The 17,714-nt window shown below is 40.7% G+C and overlaps 1 protein-coding gene across 1 annotated transcript in view; it reads left to right on the plus strand.

The window, feature by feature from the left end:
- Positions 1-17,714, plus strand: part of LOC139910714 (serine/threonine-protein kinase PAK 3-like) — a 29,370-nt gene that overhangs the window by 5,285 nt on the left and 6,371 nt on the right. The window contains exons 2-8 of the mRNA XM_071898095.2: positions 8,839-9,032; positions 9,185-9,285; positions 11,092-11,245; positions 11,429-11,466; positions 15,127-15,189; positions 17,148-17,300; positions 17,386-17,560. Of these exons, the coding sequence (XP_071754196.1) occupies positions 8,861-9,032; positions 9,185-9,285; positions 11,092-11,245; positions 11,429-11,466; positions 15,127-15,189; positions 17,148-17,300; positions 17,386-17,560 (856 nt within the window). The 5' untranslated portion in view covers positions 8,839-8,860. The remainder of the gene's footprint in view (positions 1-8,838; positions 9,033-9,184; positions 9,286-11,091; positions 11,246-11,428; positions 11,467-15,126; positions 15,190-17,147; positions 17,301-17,385; positions 17,561-17,714) is intronic.

A 17,714-nucleotide genomic window follows, 5' to 3' on the forward strand; every position in this document is an offset into this window, starting at 1 on the left:
TCTATGTTGCTTAGGGCCACAAAGAGCATTTCAATTTGTAAGGAGTAGTAAGCAGTAGGCAATTATTCATCTTTCATATTTTCATATCTACAATACAGCAATCAAGCTTTTTTAACTGTGTTGTGTGACCTAGTTCCATTGTAATGTAGATTTGTGTATCATCTGCATATGAGCAAAACAGAACAGTTACATTTAATATGCATGTTAAGAGAAAAAGCAAATAACCCAAAACTGAACGTTGGGGTCTGCCAAAATGAACCTTTGAACAGGCAGAACGATTAATGTTTAATAACATATAAATTGGAATCTATCCGTGGGGTATAAAGAAATCAATAAAAAATGAATGAAACAATACTGTGCTAACCAGCAAGGTTTTCTAGACACTCCATAGAAATGTCATGATCACCTGTATCAAAAGATGCACTCAAATCAAGTGAAACAAGATCTGATACTGAGAAATGGTTGGTGGCTAATAATAGATCACTGGTTACTTTGATTAGAGAAGTTTCTGTGCTGTCCTGTGTTTTGGAGGATTAGAAGATGTCATAAATATTGTTTGAATGCAGGAATAGAGTAAGGTGCTGGAAGATAAAGCAATAGGAGTGTTTCTAGGCCATTTACGTTTTACACAAAATAGTAGAATTTGCACACTGTCATGCTTTTGATGGGGAATATATTTTATATTTCATAGGAACAGTCTTTCAAACCTATTAGGGCTTCAATGGGTCAATATGAATGGACATATTTACACTGGAAGAGGAATAGATTTCATCTATTTAGGTTGGCCTTTCATGTTGTGCAATCATGCTGTAGTTGGCATATTATGAAGGGGCATAAGCCTTTTATACCAACATGATTAAATTATATTCATATTCAACATTTTTATGGCTCACCCCAAGGCATCTGTATCGGCTAAAAATAGCAATTGCAAGGAGGACTTTTATTTTGAAATTCACTGTTCAATAATTGAACACACGGCTCCACTGCAATGAGGCAAGTGACAAATGATGATAAGGACGAACACCTTATGAAAGGTCACATAACGATTGAATCAATATTCATGAATGTGTCATGTAGCTGTTATGAAGCTCTTGTTATGAAGCTCAGGCATCATCAACGTGCTATAAAATAGAGTTCATATTAGTTCTTAGCCTCTATATGTACTGAAGATGATTTTTTAAACAGTTTCTGGGAACACTGAGAGAGAGAGAGAGGGAGAGAGAGAGAGAGAGAGAGAGAGAGGTTATACTCCAGGGATTGAAAATGGGTAAATTTGGGGGAAAATATTATTCCTTGTTTACTCAAAGCACATGGATTTATTATTGTAGTGCATCTTGGCATGTTAAAATCTAGCTCACCAACCAAGGCAAAAGGAAACTTACCCCCCTGAAATATGATACAGAAACTCCTACTGTATTCCCCTGGCATACGAGTTGAGAATTGTCTTCCTACAATGAACTCAACAGAATTCAGTCTGTGTTAACAAGTTCATCAAGTTGTGAATACACACACTCACACACACACACACACACACACGTCCCACCTGCCACCTGTTCTAAGCTGCGTTTATGAGTTTGCCGTGAGTTGCCTCATTCATGAACCTAACATTAGCAGCTGTATGCAAAGCAGACCCAGTGAATTTTGGAAGGGGGGCGGGGGGGGCAAACCAAAGAGGGTGGAGCCTCGTCAAACAAAAGCTGTTATGTCAGAAATTGTTGTAGCACAGGAACCAAATCACATCAAATCAATTGTTTACTATATCAGTCTGCTGTATTTTGATAATATTTTTGGAAATTCCAGGCTGAGAATCTCATTTGTGGATGAATAATATTGGCTGGCACACTTCTGATAAGCACTAATCTACTGTATTAGCATCAAGCAGTGCAGTTGTGTGTCATTACTCACAGATCCAGTCACCTGACCTTCTAATATTAACACTGTTTGGAGCAATCTCTGTGTTTAGGGACATCGAGACTGAGACATCCTAAATATCCAAAACTGAACTATTAACTGGTAAAACTTATGGTGCCCAGAGAGGGCTTACAGTACACTTTCAGATACACTCAGAGCCCATAGCAGTGATGAACCTTCAAGAAATAGCTACCAAATATCTCAATATCAAAATTACCAAGCAACATTCAGAGGTATTCAAATAGCATTGTAGTAGTATTGTCCTTTGACATTCATTATTAACATTTCCATAAATGAAAACACCTAACATGATTTGATTAGATCATTTCCTTGAAGATGCTTTGGTATACCTGACCACATGAGGTTTTGATCTTGTGACCATTAATTCTTCTCATGTCCCGCTCAATGAGAGCCTTTTTAACTGAGCTGAACCACAACACCGCCCAACCCCCCAACCTCCAATTTAAATTAAAGGAGGATGAAATAGTCTTTTCATCGCTTTCATGGCATCTACACTGTGACTATCTGTGGGGTTTTTTTCTGTGATGACCTTGAGAGGCCAGCCATGTGAGAGGTGAGTGTTTGACATCTGCTGTGATCAGGGTCTGTGTGTCGTCTGCTGTAGAGCTTTATGTCTGCTGTCTGTGTTTTATAGACAGTTTTATTTGTGTGTGTGTGTGTGTGTGTGTGTAGGTGTGTGTGTGTAGGTGTGTGTGTGTGTGTGTGTGTATGTGTGTGTGTGTGTGTGTGTGTGTTACACAAAGAGCGTCAAGTGAATTCAAGTGAATTGGTCTGTACAAGAGGGTCTGGCCTCAGCTGTGACCAGGGTGGTAATATATTTTATCTGTTCTCACAGGAGACACTGAAAAACACCCAGGAGCAAAGGACTTCCCAGTCCAGTCTGTGATTAATTGATTGCCTCTAAAATGTTTTTGAAAATCAATATTTGATATCACTGCATGATGCACTGACAGCACTATACCTAGGCTTAGTTTTCTGATTCGATGTTGCAGAAACACACAGTTGATTCCACACTGGCTGGTAAACGTATGGATTGTGTCAAGATAAAGGAGATAACAATGGAGAAGCGTGGCACTCGAGGATGCCCCTTCCTCCTTATCCTCTGAATGTCCTCTAGCTGTCTGTCCCATCCAAGTAATCAGCATCCTTCAAAGAAGTGTGGCCAAAGCTAAAGCCAAGTCAAACAGAGAGCCTGTCCTAATCAGGGGCACGGAGAGGCAGGCTTATGGAGCCCTCCCCCCACTGCGGGGCCATTACTGGGCCGCCATGGGCTCAAGATTAGAGCCTCTTCCTGTGTTAGCCATTCAAATTCAGCATTAATGTTTGAAAGAGGAGAGAAAATGCCTGCTCTTCATGGATAGATTAATATTTTATGGACGAGAAATGTGAAAACATCCCCAGTAATATCTAGGTTGGGTGGGCAATGCTCTGGCAGCTGCAGCTGATGTGTCTGTGGTGATTTTTGTGTGTTTTTTAGACAAGTGTACATTTCTATATCTGTCAAAACCTCATATCCTAATATAGCAAGCCAAGCGAAATGAGGAGGGGTAATTTCTGGCACATTAGCATATAAAGCTGGATCAATTTCTTACATCTCCACTTCTACATTTCTGCCTGTTTTCACAGCTAGTGGTCCTAAATTGGTATCTGTATTGTTTTACATAATGCCATGCATTCAGATTAACACAGAAATTGAAAAACAACATGCTATTGATATGAATGACAGAGAGTGGTCACTCACTGAATGATCCTTTTGTCCTTATTTCAGCCTTATAGATGAATATCTTGTCAATGCTCCATATCAGGTAAACAGGGAGAAGGCAGGCTTAGAGTTGATTTTTAATATTGGAAGCCTATCTGTGTTGCAGAAATAGGAGAAGCTTGTTTCAGGGGCAGCGCACTCACGGACTGCTTGCCTGCCTGTCAGTCTGCCCAGTAAATAGGTCAGTGTTTTATGCGAGTGAAGAATCAGTAATGTCTGGGCCTCCATGAATCTGCCATCTTTATCTGTTTGAGTGGAGAATGACCGCTGAGCATGGAGCAGCCATCAGTCAGGTGAGCAGCCACACAGCCGCACAGTAATGAGGACCACAGAGATTGAGATTTGTAATATATATAGTCCTTCGGTTCCTTGTGGTTTTCTATTGGATCCTTCAGCTGGTTGCACAGGTTCTCGCTGTGCTAACAGGATGCAGTCCGACATAGAGAGCAGCCATGGAAATGACCACAGCCAGACGAGAGTGTTTTTCACATCAGCTCCATCATTCAGTCACACCGCTCTCCGGTGGCAGTTACACAAATCATCATATTTATGGCTATACTCTATACCCTCCACTGTTTTTATGTAAATATATTCTGTGTTGAATGTAGTGCTTTAGGAGGACATGGGGTATTATCGATAGAGCAAAAGAGAACCGTATGATTCATCCATAAAGTAGGCTATTATTTGAATGTTGGAGGTGATTCTGAACCTCTCGTCACCTTGTCATTATTTGGTGATGCAACCATTGATTTTTTTCCTCTGTATTCGCTGACCAGATAGTGACCTGATTGGTCAGGACCCAGTTACTGTTGTCAGATCGCGCTACTGTCATGTGCTGTGGTAACAGAATCCACCTCTGTGCCAGCCTATAAAAGCTGTGTGACATGGCTAGCTGGACCCCTCTGGACAAGGGCGTGTTCACAAGATAATGTTAACGGATTAGCAGATGCATCAATCACAGCTGCATCAGTCTCAAAAGAAGAGAGCCTCTTGTATGTGTCCTGAAAAACAACTTCAGATGAGGTGGATACATTTTTGTTTTGCTAAAAAAAAAGATTTTGTTACTGAAGTTGCAAAGCTCACATGGATTTTTTAAGCAAGTGACATGCTGTGAGTGGCAGGCAGGCTTGTCTCAATGGGAAAGGTGCAGATGGTTACATTGTGTAATCAGTTCTCTACAATGATCTGTATAATCATTTAGCATTGATCCACAACTTTTGAGTGCAACCACAAAAAACTATTTTTTCAAGCCATTCTTAGCGAGCATATGGTCAAAAATGGAAAGCTCAAACCTTACTGACTTACCTTACTCAGGGCTCATCATGCCAGGTGGCACATAAGGCCTCCACAACGTCGCACCTTATCGCCCTGACAGCTTCCTGCTGGGTTCTGCTCTCAGGTGTCATGACAGCCGTGTTGTCAGCAGTTGGCATGCCAAGATTGTGGGATTCCTTTTAAACAGCAGAGTTTTTTTTACAGGGTTTTGTTGTTAGTGACACGCCTTACCTCCAAACTAAGGGAACCTGTTTGCCGCTGTTGTCTGGACTCTCACCTGGAGCTCACCCGGCATGGCAGAAACTGCCAGGGGATTGAACCCCCGCCGGTAAAACCTCACAGGATCCTGGAGACACACAAGTCTCTCCAGCACAGCAAGGTCACAGCAAAGGAGAGCGAGCTTAAAATGTACTAGTACATGAATTTAGATCATTTATCAAAGCATTTTTCTGTAGGTGTCTGGTTATACAAAAATAGTGGATACCCTGCAGCCAAGCTGGATCGACATGTAACTATAATTAGTCTGGTTAACCCATCTGTCAGAGTGAGTCACCTTTTCATAAATCTGGCTGGGGCAGGAATAATTCAGTAGTTTCTCATGGGAGACAACTAATGAAATACATAGCACTTTTACTGTGGGAGTTTCAACAAGGGACATGCAATGCTTTTTTTATTGTGTCCACACTTCACTGTTCACACGACACTTTTCCTTGCTCAGTGTGTAACGTGTCCACCATTAGCTGCAACTCAAATAAGAAATGCAAATTAGCCTACTGCCTACAGCTCTGGATAAACGGCATGAAACCATTAGGCCAGGCAGTGTCATGGCTGTTGCCACCAAATAATTTGTCAAATCAAAATATACAGTATATGTTGTACAGACACTTTCCTGCAATAATAAAATAATATTTTGCCTAATTTCAGGGAATGCACTGTGCTATGTTACATTCTCTATACAAATCTTTTCTCTATATTCTCTTCACATCACCATTGGAGGAAAAAAAATACTGTCCAATTTTTATCAATTATTAGGATTATTTTGGTGGTTTTTGTATCTTAGACCAGTGTTTGATCTGCCAGACTTTAATAATAAAGATAAAGACATAATAAAGATTGGCAAATATTTTGTAGACCACTTTACATGAATAAAAGATTAGAATCTGCCTAATTATGCATTAATGCTTATTGGTTAATCTTATCCAAGTGAAGAAGCATGATTTATCAGATGAGACCCCCTACAGTTCCTTTGGAGATGCAGTCGTAATTTAACATATGTGCTGTTCTCTGAAACTGAACAAATCCTAACCAGCTTGTCATTTTCTTTGCCTTCAGTCTGTAAAACAAGACATGTTTATATCAACTTTTAAAATTACTTTCAGTAACCTATAGCCATATTAACACACCCACAGTAGGGCTACATGTATTGGTAACAGATATGGCCAGAATTTAAATTTGTGAAATAAACTGCAATCCAGATTAGAGTAATCTATTATTTTTAAAATGAGTAGGGTTAAATTGGTCTGATAGTCTCAACTATTGAAATTTGGTATCAAGATAGAGGACAGAAACTAAATACCTGATACATTGCTTGATGTCTGTGTTGTTTTTTTATAGAGTCACCGCAGAGTTATAAAGAAGGTGAACACTAGCTGTGGGATTGTAAATCCCTCCTATTGGTCCTCACAGTCCTGTCCTGTCCAAATAGCCCTTCTTAGTCTCATGAGTGAGCCAACAGAACTGTGTAACAGTGGGGCAGCTTCAGGCAGGGGCTTATGAGGAAATTACACATTACTGACTATTTTATTACAAGACAAATATAATTTTCAAGTTTGGAGGCATCTCAAGGAAAAGCCAAGAGGTCTTGTGTAATAATGGTGTTACTATAGCTCTATCCAATCCAATCAGGACCTCTTACCACATCACATCTATCTGCTAATCTCATTCATTCATTCAAAACCAGTTCTTTTGGGAAGTTAACAATGGGGCGTAACCAACCCAGTTTCTTCCTGTATAGGAAATGGTCATGTAAAATGGTACAGCGCTGTATGGTGGCACATATATTTTTTTTTCAGAGGCAGCACATACTGTATAAGAGACTATGAGTGGTCTTTGTTTGCTAATGTAGGTCTCCACTAAGGGGCTGCCTGGATGGCCCTGTTTCTGGGACGGGTGCACTGCACATCACATGATGGGCTTGGCCTCGGGGTGAGGCAGTGAAGGAGCCTAAGATGGGAGTGGGATGGGTAGATGGAAGAGGGGAGGATGAGTGATGGGGACATTTACTCTTGCCAGCTTCTCTTAGCCTCAACTCCTGGTTACCATTTCACAGCTGAACAGACCCATTGGACACCAATGGCTCCACCTCACCTCCAAACACATCATCAGCCTCTGTCCCACCAACAGCATGAGAAAGTGTCCAAAAGGGGACACGGGCAGAACAGGGGGGAAATGTCCTGTTAAGATTACACTTCATTAACATTAATTTGTTTACATTAGAGTGACAATTACGGCACTTGTATCTCCTTTAATAATATCTAAATCAGCTGAGTATCTTCAAAATACACAAACATTTGAGTGCACTAATCTATTCCATGTGACTTCTTGAGACAGTCGCTGTAACAGGATTCCTCATATTGCTTTACTAAAATAGGCCAAAGCTCAGAGAATACAAGACTTTGAAAATGTAACTAGGGGTGTGCTGTAAGTTGCAGATCTGTCTGAATGCAGCCGTCAAGTCTTGCTATGCAGAGTTCACTTTTGACATGCCTTTTTCACATTCATATTACCCCAGTTCTGCTGGGGTAGAGAGAGGCTTTCAGAAACCTAGAACTGCAACATAAACCAGCAGCAGAGAAAAGAAATCCGCCTCCTTTGGACTTTACCATCATTCTGTACATATGGCCTCAAACCAACTTAATGTTCAGTTGTTTTCAGATGGAGATGCTCATGACTGCTGTGATGAAATATCACAAACTGAAAAATAAGGCCTTAAATCTTGAATCAATAGTTTTATTCCCTTTTGTGATGAATTTTGTTTAGCGATCAGTTGCGTTTCTGTGATAAAGTAGCCTATTGTTTCATGTATGGGTACACCCATAATGTCAATGTGTGTGAGACTGTCCCGTTCCCCTGGGGATAACACATTCCCACCACACTGTAGATCCAACGATTCAGTCATCTAAACAGATGAATCTTACTTATAGTTTTGCTTTCAGTGTGATTTTGCTGAAAATGAAGCTCGATAGATCATCAAGCCATCAAAAGCACTCAGCATGACTCCTTTCATCAGAATCATCTCTTCAATAATCAATATGACCTGCTCTACCAAAAGGCTGCAAAGTCTGAAATCACATAATGACTAATTAATAACATGCAGGTTCATCTGTGTGATATCCCAAATATCAACTCAAATTCACATCATATCACTGTAATGCAGGTGAAATATGTTTACAATGCATGGATCAAATGAAAGTGAAGATGCAGTGAAGAAAACTATATATACATTTCCCTTTGTTGGAACATTTTCAACCTCCAGCATTACTGTAGCTGTCTCAGAGATTTGCTGTCATTACTGGCAGTCAGGCTTCTTCTCCCAGCTGTCATGTCTGCAAATACATTTTAAAATCAACCAGAACAAACTTGGATCTCTCAATCTAGTCACTTGATACTAATTTTTAATATTTTGTACACTTACTAGGGCTAAGTATTGATCAAAATCTAAAGTTTGGTTTCATTGGTGCATGTGTGCTACTTATATATCAATTCTATAATTTGGACTGGCTTCCTTCTTTCAATCCCACCTGATTTATACACAGACTGTTTTTTTTAACACTGAACTATTCTCTTTCTTGTTTCTCTCTTTCTCCCAGGACATTGTGAGTGTTACTAAAGATGTCTGATAGTGTCGATATTGAAGAGAAACCACCAGCCCCCCCCTTGAGAATGAACAGTAGTTCCCGAGACTCTTCATCAGTGAATCACGCCTCCAAACCGCTTCCAATGGCTCCTGAAGAGAAGAATAAAAAAGTCCGCCTGCGCTCCATCTTCCCCGGGGGAGACAAGAGTGAGTATCCCTCTAAACAAGTCACCTTAAGACCCTAATTTACTAGTTTACTAGATATTCTCCTTACATTAGCTTGCAGGACATATACTAGATTTTGTCCTTTACTTTATTGTGGTAGAAATCAGTCTGATTTTTTTTTTTGTTCACTGCAGCAAACAAGAAGAAGGAGAAGGAGCGTCCTGAGATATCCCTACCCTCAGACTTCGAACACACCATTCATGTTGGCTTTGATGCTGTAACAGGAGAATTCACAGTGAGTATCCCTTCCACCTGACAGTCAAATATATAAACAGAGACTGATATGCTTGTTCCATATCTTCTAAAGTTCTCCTCCCATCTGATAGCTGAGTCCCAGGCACGCATTTCTGAAATGACAACTCTCCCTGGTGCTGTCCCCAAGGTGTAGCAGTCAGCCCAACCATAATTTTCTCTGCATAAAGCTGCTGATACTAGTGACTTGAATCACAATCTCAGGCCAAACCTGCATTGGAATCCTTTAGCATTTCTCAGTAAATTACAATTTAGTCGCAATTCCAGTTTGCAGCAGGTGTTTTTCATTCTGGCTGCGTGTGTACAAGTGTACAATGCCACAAAAAAGTATCTGCTCCCTGATTAATTTTATTTTTTCTCTTTGATTTTTGCACATTTTCCACATTGAATTTGATCAATTGATTTTTTGTCAGCTGTGTGTCATTCCAAGCAGATACATACAGTAGGTGATCCTAAAAAACTATTATAGGGAAAGACTTCAACTTTATATAATGAAGAGTGGAGAAAACAACAAGCAGATACATAAATTCAATGTGGAGAAGAAAACACCATTCAGAAAAGAAATAGCCAATCATAATGCAGAAAAATATAGCCGCAAGCGGCAACTGATGGGGTCCAGGCACCTGATGACCTCTGGGGTGAATGTGTCATGTGGGCCAATGTGCAGGTGTGGTCCCTGTGGCATACTGAGCATTTTGAAATTTGGTTGTACTGTATACAATGAGTGTACAATGACTGAGATATAAATACAATCAATGTGCCCCCTATAGGTGCAATGACACCAAATATGGCACAGAGTAGATGCTTGCACACGTGTACCAAATTGGTAGAGATAGCACAATGCGTTCCTGAGTTATGGCAATTTTTGTAAAATAGACCCCGTCCATAACAATTGACCAAACTTTGGAAGCCAATTATATCAAAATGCTGTGGAATATCAAAGAACTGTGCTGGACAGTCCAGATATGTTGTGTGCCAAATTTGGTAACGGTCAGGACTATTTAGTTTTAGTTTAATCAGTGTAATTTTGAAAATACCAGAAAAGAGTGGCGAGATTTACCATTTCCCCAAGTTTCATTAAAATCCAATCAGTGGTGTCTGAGGCACTGAATGTTTCACACGGATAATTAGTGTAATTCTCTGTCTGAAAACTCAGCATATGATTTCCTTCACAAAAAGGTTTACTGCACACAGGGAGGCTAACCTCTTTGAAATTCATCGTTTTAATTGTCTAAATTAAAGCTTCTATATGGCACTTTCTTACATAAAAATAATACATAAATAGGATATATCATGCCTTATCAGTCTGGGCCTGTGTGTGACTCTATGTGTACATGAATGACTTTTCAGTGATGTTTGGTACTTTCTGGGGCGTGTCCCGTTTGCTGTGGGCGTGGCCAGCAGGGAAGTCTCAGCAACAACAACAATGGCAGAAAACAGTCAAAAACGAAAGGACAGTGAGGGTAAATGTGCAGCAGACAAAGCCTGTTAAAAAACACGGGTGAATATCAGCACAGTGTTATTTTTTATTGCCAATTCCCTACATTCACTGTGTCCTTCTTCAACACCTGTTGTGTCTCTTGGCTTTATAGGCTGGATATTGTTTCAAAGTAGACAGCTCATCAAGATGAGTGACAAGTGTTGGTTTGGGAACTTGATCAACAATTTATAACAATATACTTCCTGCCTCAAGAAAGGAAACAGTCACATAGCCTATTATAGCTTTAATGTTGGACTTGACCCCAGAATATTTAATGTTTGACCTCTTGACCTGTCTGTGTCTGTGCAGGGTATTCCAGAGCAGTGGGCTCGGCTCCTACAGACCTCTAACATCACCAAGCTTGAGCAGAAGAAAAACCCTCAGGCCGTCTTGGACGTTCTCAAGTTCTACGACTCCAAAGAGACTGTCAACAACCAGAAATACATGAGCTTCACTTCGGGAGGTACGCAAGCGAATACCCGGAATACTTTCCCCTGAATTTAAGTCACAATATTGAAGATTTCAATAAAAAGCAATCATCATCAAGCAAATGCGTTTAATATGTAATTTCATGTCTATATTATGTAGATCTAAGATGCTTTTCGGCATGCTGCTGCTGTAAGAAACTGTTTTTGTTCTATTTCAGACAAATCAGCACATGGGTACATAGCAGCCAACACTCTGGTAAGTTATTTTCTATTGAAACTTGTTACTTCACCCTGTGGTTGGTATTTTCTGAACATATGAACACTTGATTATTTGAGGATTATTAAAAACATTTGTTAAACTAAACTGAAAACTATAAAAACAGTGATATAGATATGATATGTTTAGTCTGCAAAATGTATGCCAGTTATCAATAATTAACTAATAACTAAATACTCAGTTTTGATGGATTGTGATAGCTTTAATTATGGCTCTTAATTGTCCCTCTTGTCAGCTGGACATGGCTGCTCTGTCTCTTTATCAAGAATTATAGGGCAGGCTGTCTGCTGCACTGTGTGTCTTGACCTCGCCTGACTGTCTGATTATTATTGTACAAAACATTTGTAAATCAGCCCAATCTCTGGCCCTTAGCCATGAGCTATTTCTGTCATATTTCATTGCCTTTGAAAATCCCTCAACCCTGAGTAATTTGGAAGTATTTTTCCTGCAGTTTTTATATAACCCTATGATAATTTGACAGGTAAGTCACAACATTGTGCATTAATTTCATAGTTGAAAACCCAGGAGTAATGATACTTTTCACACCATAGTGGTGCTAATGCTTTTCATAGCACAGATTCACACTATAGCAAATCTTTCTCGTTCTACTCTCATTCTCCTCTGACTGGGAATCGCTAGTGTAGACTGTGTGGCTGTCAGACATGCTCCATTTCACGTAGACTTCGCCCTCTAATGGGCAAAGCCTGTGTGTTCCCCTCTAGAGACTTGCCCCCACTATGCGGCACAATGCCCTGAATTTTGCATACGGGCCAATCAGTATGAGGCTCACGTAAAGGTGACCGCTCTGAAAGCTGCTGTGGTCTATTGTTTATTTCCCGATTTACTAAACCAGATTTTGAAATACCTGCAGACAAACACTCAAGTGGAACTTCACCCAGAGTTACTTCACTAGAAGGTCTTCTGAGTCTAGGAGTCCCCCCGCTGTGCTGGCCTCGTTGCTAGCTTTGACCAGCGTAATCTATGCTTTGAATGCCTTGGCCTGCAGCACGCCGTGCTGGGTGAAGAATCCAAGTGTGCCGAGTGTGGTCCCCTCGCCCCAGGCTAACTGCACTGGGACCAGTTCACTCAGGGCTTCTGCCTGAAACGGCTCCAAGCCAAGTGAGGGCAAGCGGGTGTGGCAGTGACTCTAAAAGGTTCTGCGAGGTTAGCGAGGCTATTTGAGCGTATCTGTCATATTGATAGCCTTGGACTGTCACAGTGGTCCATGGTTTGCAGAGGTGACTCAGCTATTAGGCTGCAGCACTAAAGACTGCTCCCAAAGAATGGGCCGCACTGTCACAGGCAAGCAGAGCCACAGTATAGGAGAGGTGCCAATTATCAGTCTAGCAGCAGAATGTCTGGTTCCTGAGAGAAACACATCATGATCTATCTGATGCCGTCTTTCAGATTATTCTGAACACAACTTTTAATAACCTGCTATGCAGCTAAACAGTTGATGTTAGAGAACTGGTGTGAAAGAAGGAATAAAGACCCATGTTTTCCATAGAGCAAACCCTCTCTCCTCTGTATATATCAGATAGATGAGGGCTTGTCAAAGTCCACGCTCCAGTCATCTCTTCTTGCCGTAAAAGATTTGGAGACAGGCCTGTTTTAAGCCATCTTCTCCCATAATGCTTTCGTCAGGGAGCAAAGAGACGACTACCCACTGGCCATATAGTGGGATCTCTCTCTGGTTTTAAATGCGTCCATTTGAACCAATGGATCAAATTATTATTATTTGTCAATGGAGATGCCCTTGTGCCTCGTCTTGACCTCAGCTAAATGGATTAGCAACCTATGTGCGCTGTCTGTTCACCTGAGCTGTGTGACTGTAAAAGGTGGCCTTAGAAACACGATGCATCCTAATCCTTTATTTCCTGTGGCTGCTGTCTCTCGCTACCTGCTGTGTCGCCTCTACCAGACAGTGTTTTTCAAATTATAATTATTTTTTTTATCATGAACAGCTAAGATGAGAAACATAGGTTATGTCTTTTATAACTTCATATTAGATCTACTAACCAGGCAGTCCTAGAGTGGAAGCCTTACCCTAGAACATGTTGTCATTTCATCTTTTGTATGTTGTTGACATTACTGTTACTAACATAAATGTCTAAATCCAGCATGGTTGTCAGATTGGTGCATGGATGCCAGGATGTTTAACCATTCTGGTTTAAAATAGCCTGGACAGTCTTGATTCCTGCTGGCATAGTGTAGGATTTTCAGATGGGTTTTCTCCCATTTCTGGTTTACTCTGACAATACATACACAAGCAACCTGCTTATTATGTTGATAAAGACAACACTTGTGTTGTACTTCCACATATGGCCCTTAATGAACAGGGTAACAGCTGAATATAATATGAAAATTAGCCATAACAACTTACTAATGTAGGGGTAATCAGGTTAGTGATGCTGCTCTGGTTTGATGTATACAAACAGGTACAGCTGTTTGACCCAGTGGCAAAAATGAATACCACTAAAGTAAAAAAATGACATTGTCAGTTCAGTCTATTTAGTGAAAAACTCCACAACAATCAAGACATTAATGTCTAGATTGACAATTCATTCATTGTCAGACCACTGATTTTTAGAAGTCAACAATTCATTCAAAATATGTGTGTACAATGGTTATAATTATGATTTTCTATGCCAAAACCTTTAGGATAATGGAATACAGCATTCACATTCATCCAAGCAGATCATCCAGAGCAGCTAATTTGCATCAGAGCCTTTTAGAGCCAATTTGTGACTGTTCTCTTCTACAAATAGTGATTTAATCTTCCTTAAATATCCCCAAATTCAGTCAATAATTCAACACAACAAGCACAGTGTGTTGCATAAGATAGCTGAAGAAGTGGTAGAATAAAGAAATCCATCATAAAATATATTTTCAAAAATCTTTTAACAAAACATGTTCATCAAAAAGAGCTTCACAAAGCAACAAAGGACACAAATAGATTAAAAAAAAAAAAAGAAAACCAATTAAAAATTTGTGTGTGTGTGTGTGTGTGTGTGTGTGTGTGTGTGTGTGTGTGTGTGTGTGTAGGTGTGTGTGTGTGTGTGTGTGTGTGTGTGTGTACAGAGGAACACAAAGGCCCCTTAAGCAGAAGGGAAAGGAGGTGAAAGGGTTAGGGGAGTTAAGGGAGAAAGTATATTAAATTAAAAGATCTTGAGTAAATATTGAGACAGTACTGAGACAATTATTGAGACATAATCCTATAATTTTGGTAGTCTAATAACTATTGGATTTTATCTTGACAGTGCTATCAAGAGGTTTGAAACCAGGCACAGATATTGGAATATATAATGTGTGCAGGAGCAGAAGTTACTTAGCTTCCAAATAAAACTCTCATTAAAATAGCAGTTTTTTAGTAGAGAAAGTCTAGTAAGGGCGAGGTGGAGAAGATTCAGAAAGTTCCTGGGCCAAGGACAGTCCTCAGGTGGCATGATTTGTCTCTATCATGTCTCATCAACACCAGTGAAAGTCTCTCCTCCTCATGCTGTGTGTGAGGAGGTAATGTATGGACCTACAGTAGTGTCCATCCCTCAGTAGCGTACCCCTGCCCTCCTCCCCCAACCCCACCCCCCTTCCCTTAAGTCCACTTACTCTTAAATCTCCATTCTCAACCTTCACATTCAGAACCGACTGCTGTCATCTGGGCCTCCTGTCAGCCTTAGAACCTGCAGCGCATTATTTGACAAGGTAATTCCTCCATATTACTTTCCACATGCTGTGCCTCTGCATTGGCTATAAAGCCAAATTCAGCTATTTGATCTCCTAATTTTGATGATACTGACTAGATAAAGCAAAATACTCCAGCACCACTTTTATGTTGAATGGTAAGGACCGTTACTTTAGACGTGCTAGATATTTGATTTTAGAGGCATCATCACTCTCTGTATTGAAATTCGTTGGGGGGATATAATTGGATCTGTTCATTTTTGATATTCCATGAAAACACCTAATACCTGTGAGCATTTTGAAATGGTCCGTCTCTGAAATGGCAGGGCAGGGGCGCATGCCACAGAGGGTTGTGATGACTATCAAACTTCTGCATGTACGACCTCATATTCCTCACAGTTTGATCCACATCGTCAATAATGTGCCTGTAACTCCATCACCACTGTAGACATTACCGCATGGCTCTGAGAAAACAACATAGCGCTGCTTTATTGGTTAGGCAGACTTCTCATCTCTGCACTGCACTCTTGGCGCGGCCCTCCTTGGAGCAGCACCCAGGTCAGACGCCCTACATGTCTGAATGGAGGACTGCGTCTGTCCTTCAGCCAGACCCTTTGCCTTAATCACTAGAACTAAGCTGCACTGCTTCATTTATGCATGACGAGACTGGGAATGGACGAAATGTTTCCATTCCATAAGAGGAAGACGATCCAAGGCAAGCAGACTTTTGGATGGGTGGAAATAAAGGCTGAGCTTTAAGCATAACAATCGCCTGAAGCATATTAATAGCACTTCTGAAACGGTATCTTGCAGATCAAGAGGATATCTACAGCTCATCACCGCATTGCATATCCTGCAATGTTGCAGCACACTGCAAAAAAACATCCATCTTAACAAGTCATCCAGTCTCATATTCAGTCTTCAAATCTTATTTTTCTTAAAACAAGAGAGCAATTCTGCCAGTGGGGTGAGATAATTCCACTTGCTTCCAATGCAGTTTCACTTGTTTTGGGAATTTTCTAGAAATGAGTGTCAGTATCTTGAAACAAGTCAGAATAAGGCAGATCACTGCACTACTATCAAGAAAATGACACTTGATTCTACAAAATTCTTCAAACAAGTTGATTTGCATTGCAAACAAGTGAAACTATCTCACCCCATTTGCAGATTTCTTCACTTGTTTTAAGAAAATTATGATTTTAGGACTCAATAATAGACTAAATGACTTCTTAAGATGGAGATTTTTTTCTCCTATATCTCAGCTAACTATAGAACAGTATGCTTCTCCTTAAAAATTCATACTCTCCTGTCATAAACTGCACTGAACTGCACCTCACTCTGTTAACACTCCTCTCTTTCTCTTTCCCTGTTACTGCTGCTACCCTGCCACTCGACTCGCAATGCTTTTCTGTGCTATCAGCAGAATTTCTCCTCACATTTTTACCCCATATAGTAACCTGATGAGATCTGATCATGTTCCTTTTATTCATTTTTATTTATTTTTTGCACAAAATGCCAGACGTAACAGCGCAGAATATCACAAGAGATGAACTGTAATGTTGTGGGTTCATTTTGATCATATGTGCTCAGTGTTTTTGTAACCACTACTTTTAAGTTACTTATACTGAACATATAAGGCCTTTTGTCAGTCTCCAGTAATCTCAATCTGTTATATACTTGATACAGTTACAATAAATTTGAAGCTGGCATCAGGACTAGAAATTATTATTCATGTTAGAGATGCCATCAGTCAGAAAAAGTCCCTTTGAACCCCAACTTTCTAGATCCCAGCCTGTGAACATGGTTGTTTTTTGCGGGGTTTGCAGGCTGTCCAAGACGTCTTCTACAGTCACAGCCCAAACACAGAGTGGAGAATATTTTTGTTTTGTGGAATATTTTGGGAATCTACACCTACACCTTTCATTCCATACTGCTGCACAGCACAGATATCCAGACTGACTTGCACCTCTACCCTCCAGGGTGCCAAAACATCATCGTCAGAGCCGCCGATAGCTCCCCCTGTGTCAGAAGAGGAGGATGAGGAGGAGGAAGAGGAGGAGGAGGAGGAAGAGGAAGACGACGACGACGAGATGCCCCCGGTCATTGCGCCTCGGCCCGAACACACTAAATCTGTGAGTTGTACGGCAGGGATGAGGAGATCGGTCTGTTACAAACCTCTTCCCCCTTGCCATGTGTTGACTGTTTCGCTCCTGGCAGATCTACACTCGCTCTGTGTTGGAGCCAGTGAAGCCTCCCACCCCCGTGAAAGAGGTGGTGACTCCGCCGGAGTCCCAGGTCCAGCCGGAGAACACGTCCAACACAATGTATCGCCACACCGACCGCCAGAGGAAGAAGTCCAAAATGACAGATGAGGAGATTCTGGAGCGGCTCAGTACGTCTACTTATAGAAAGATGTGTTTTTATGTTTGTCTGTGTGTGTTAGAGCTGAACAATTAGTCGAAAAATTAATTGCGTAAGAGAGAGGGGCGTCCAAACTGTATTGACTAGTTTGGATAACTGGCTGGATATTTGGGTGTTGGGTTGGC

This window comes from Centroberyx gerrardi, chromosome 11, assembly GCF_048128805.1.
Source record: "Centroberyx gerrardi isolate f3 chromosome 11, fCenGer3.hap1.cur.20231027, whole genome shotgun sequence".
Classification (NCBI taxonomy): Eukaryota; Metazoa; Chordata; class Actinopteri; order Beryciformes; family Berycidae; genus Centroberyx; species Centroberyx gerrardi.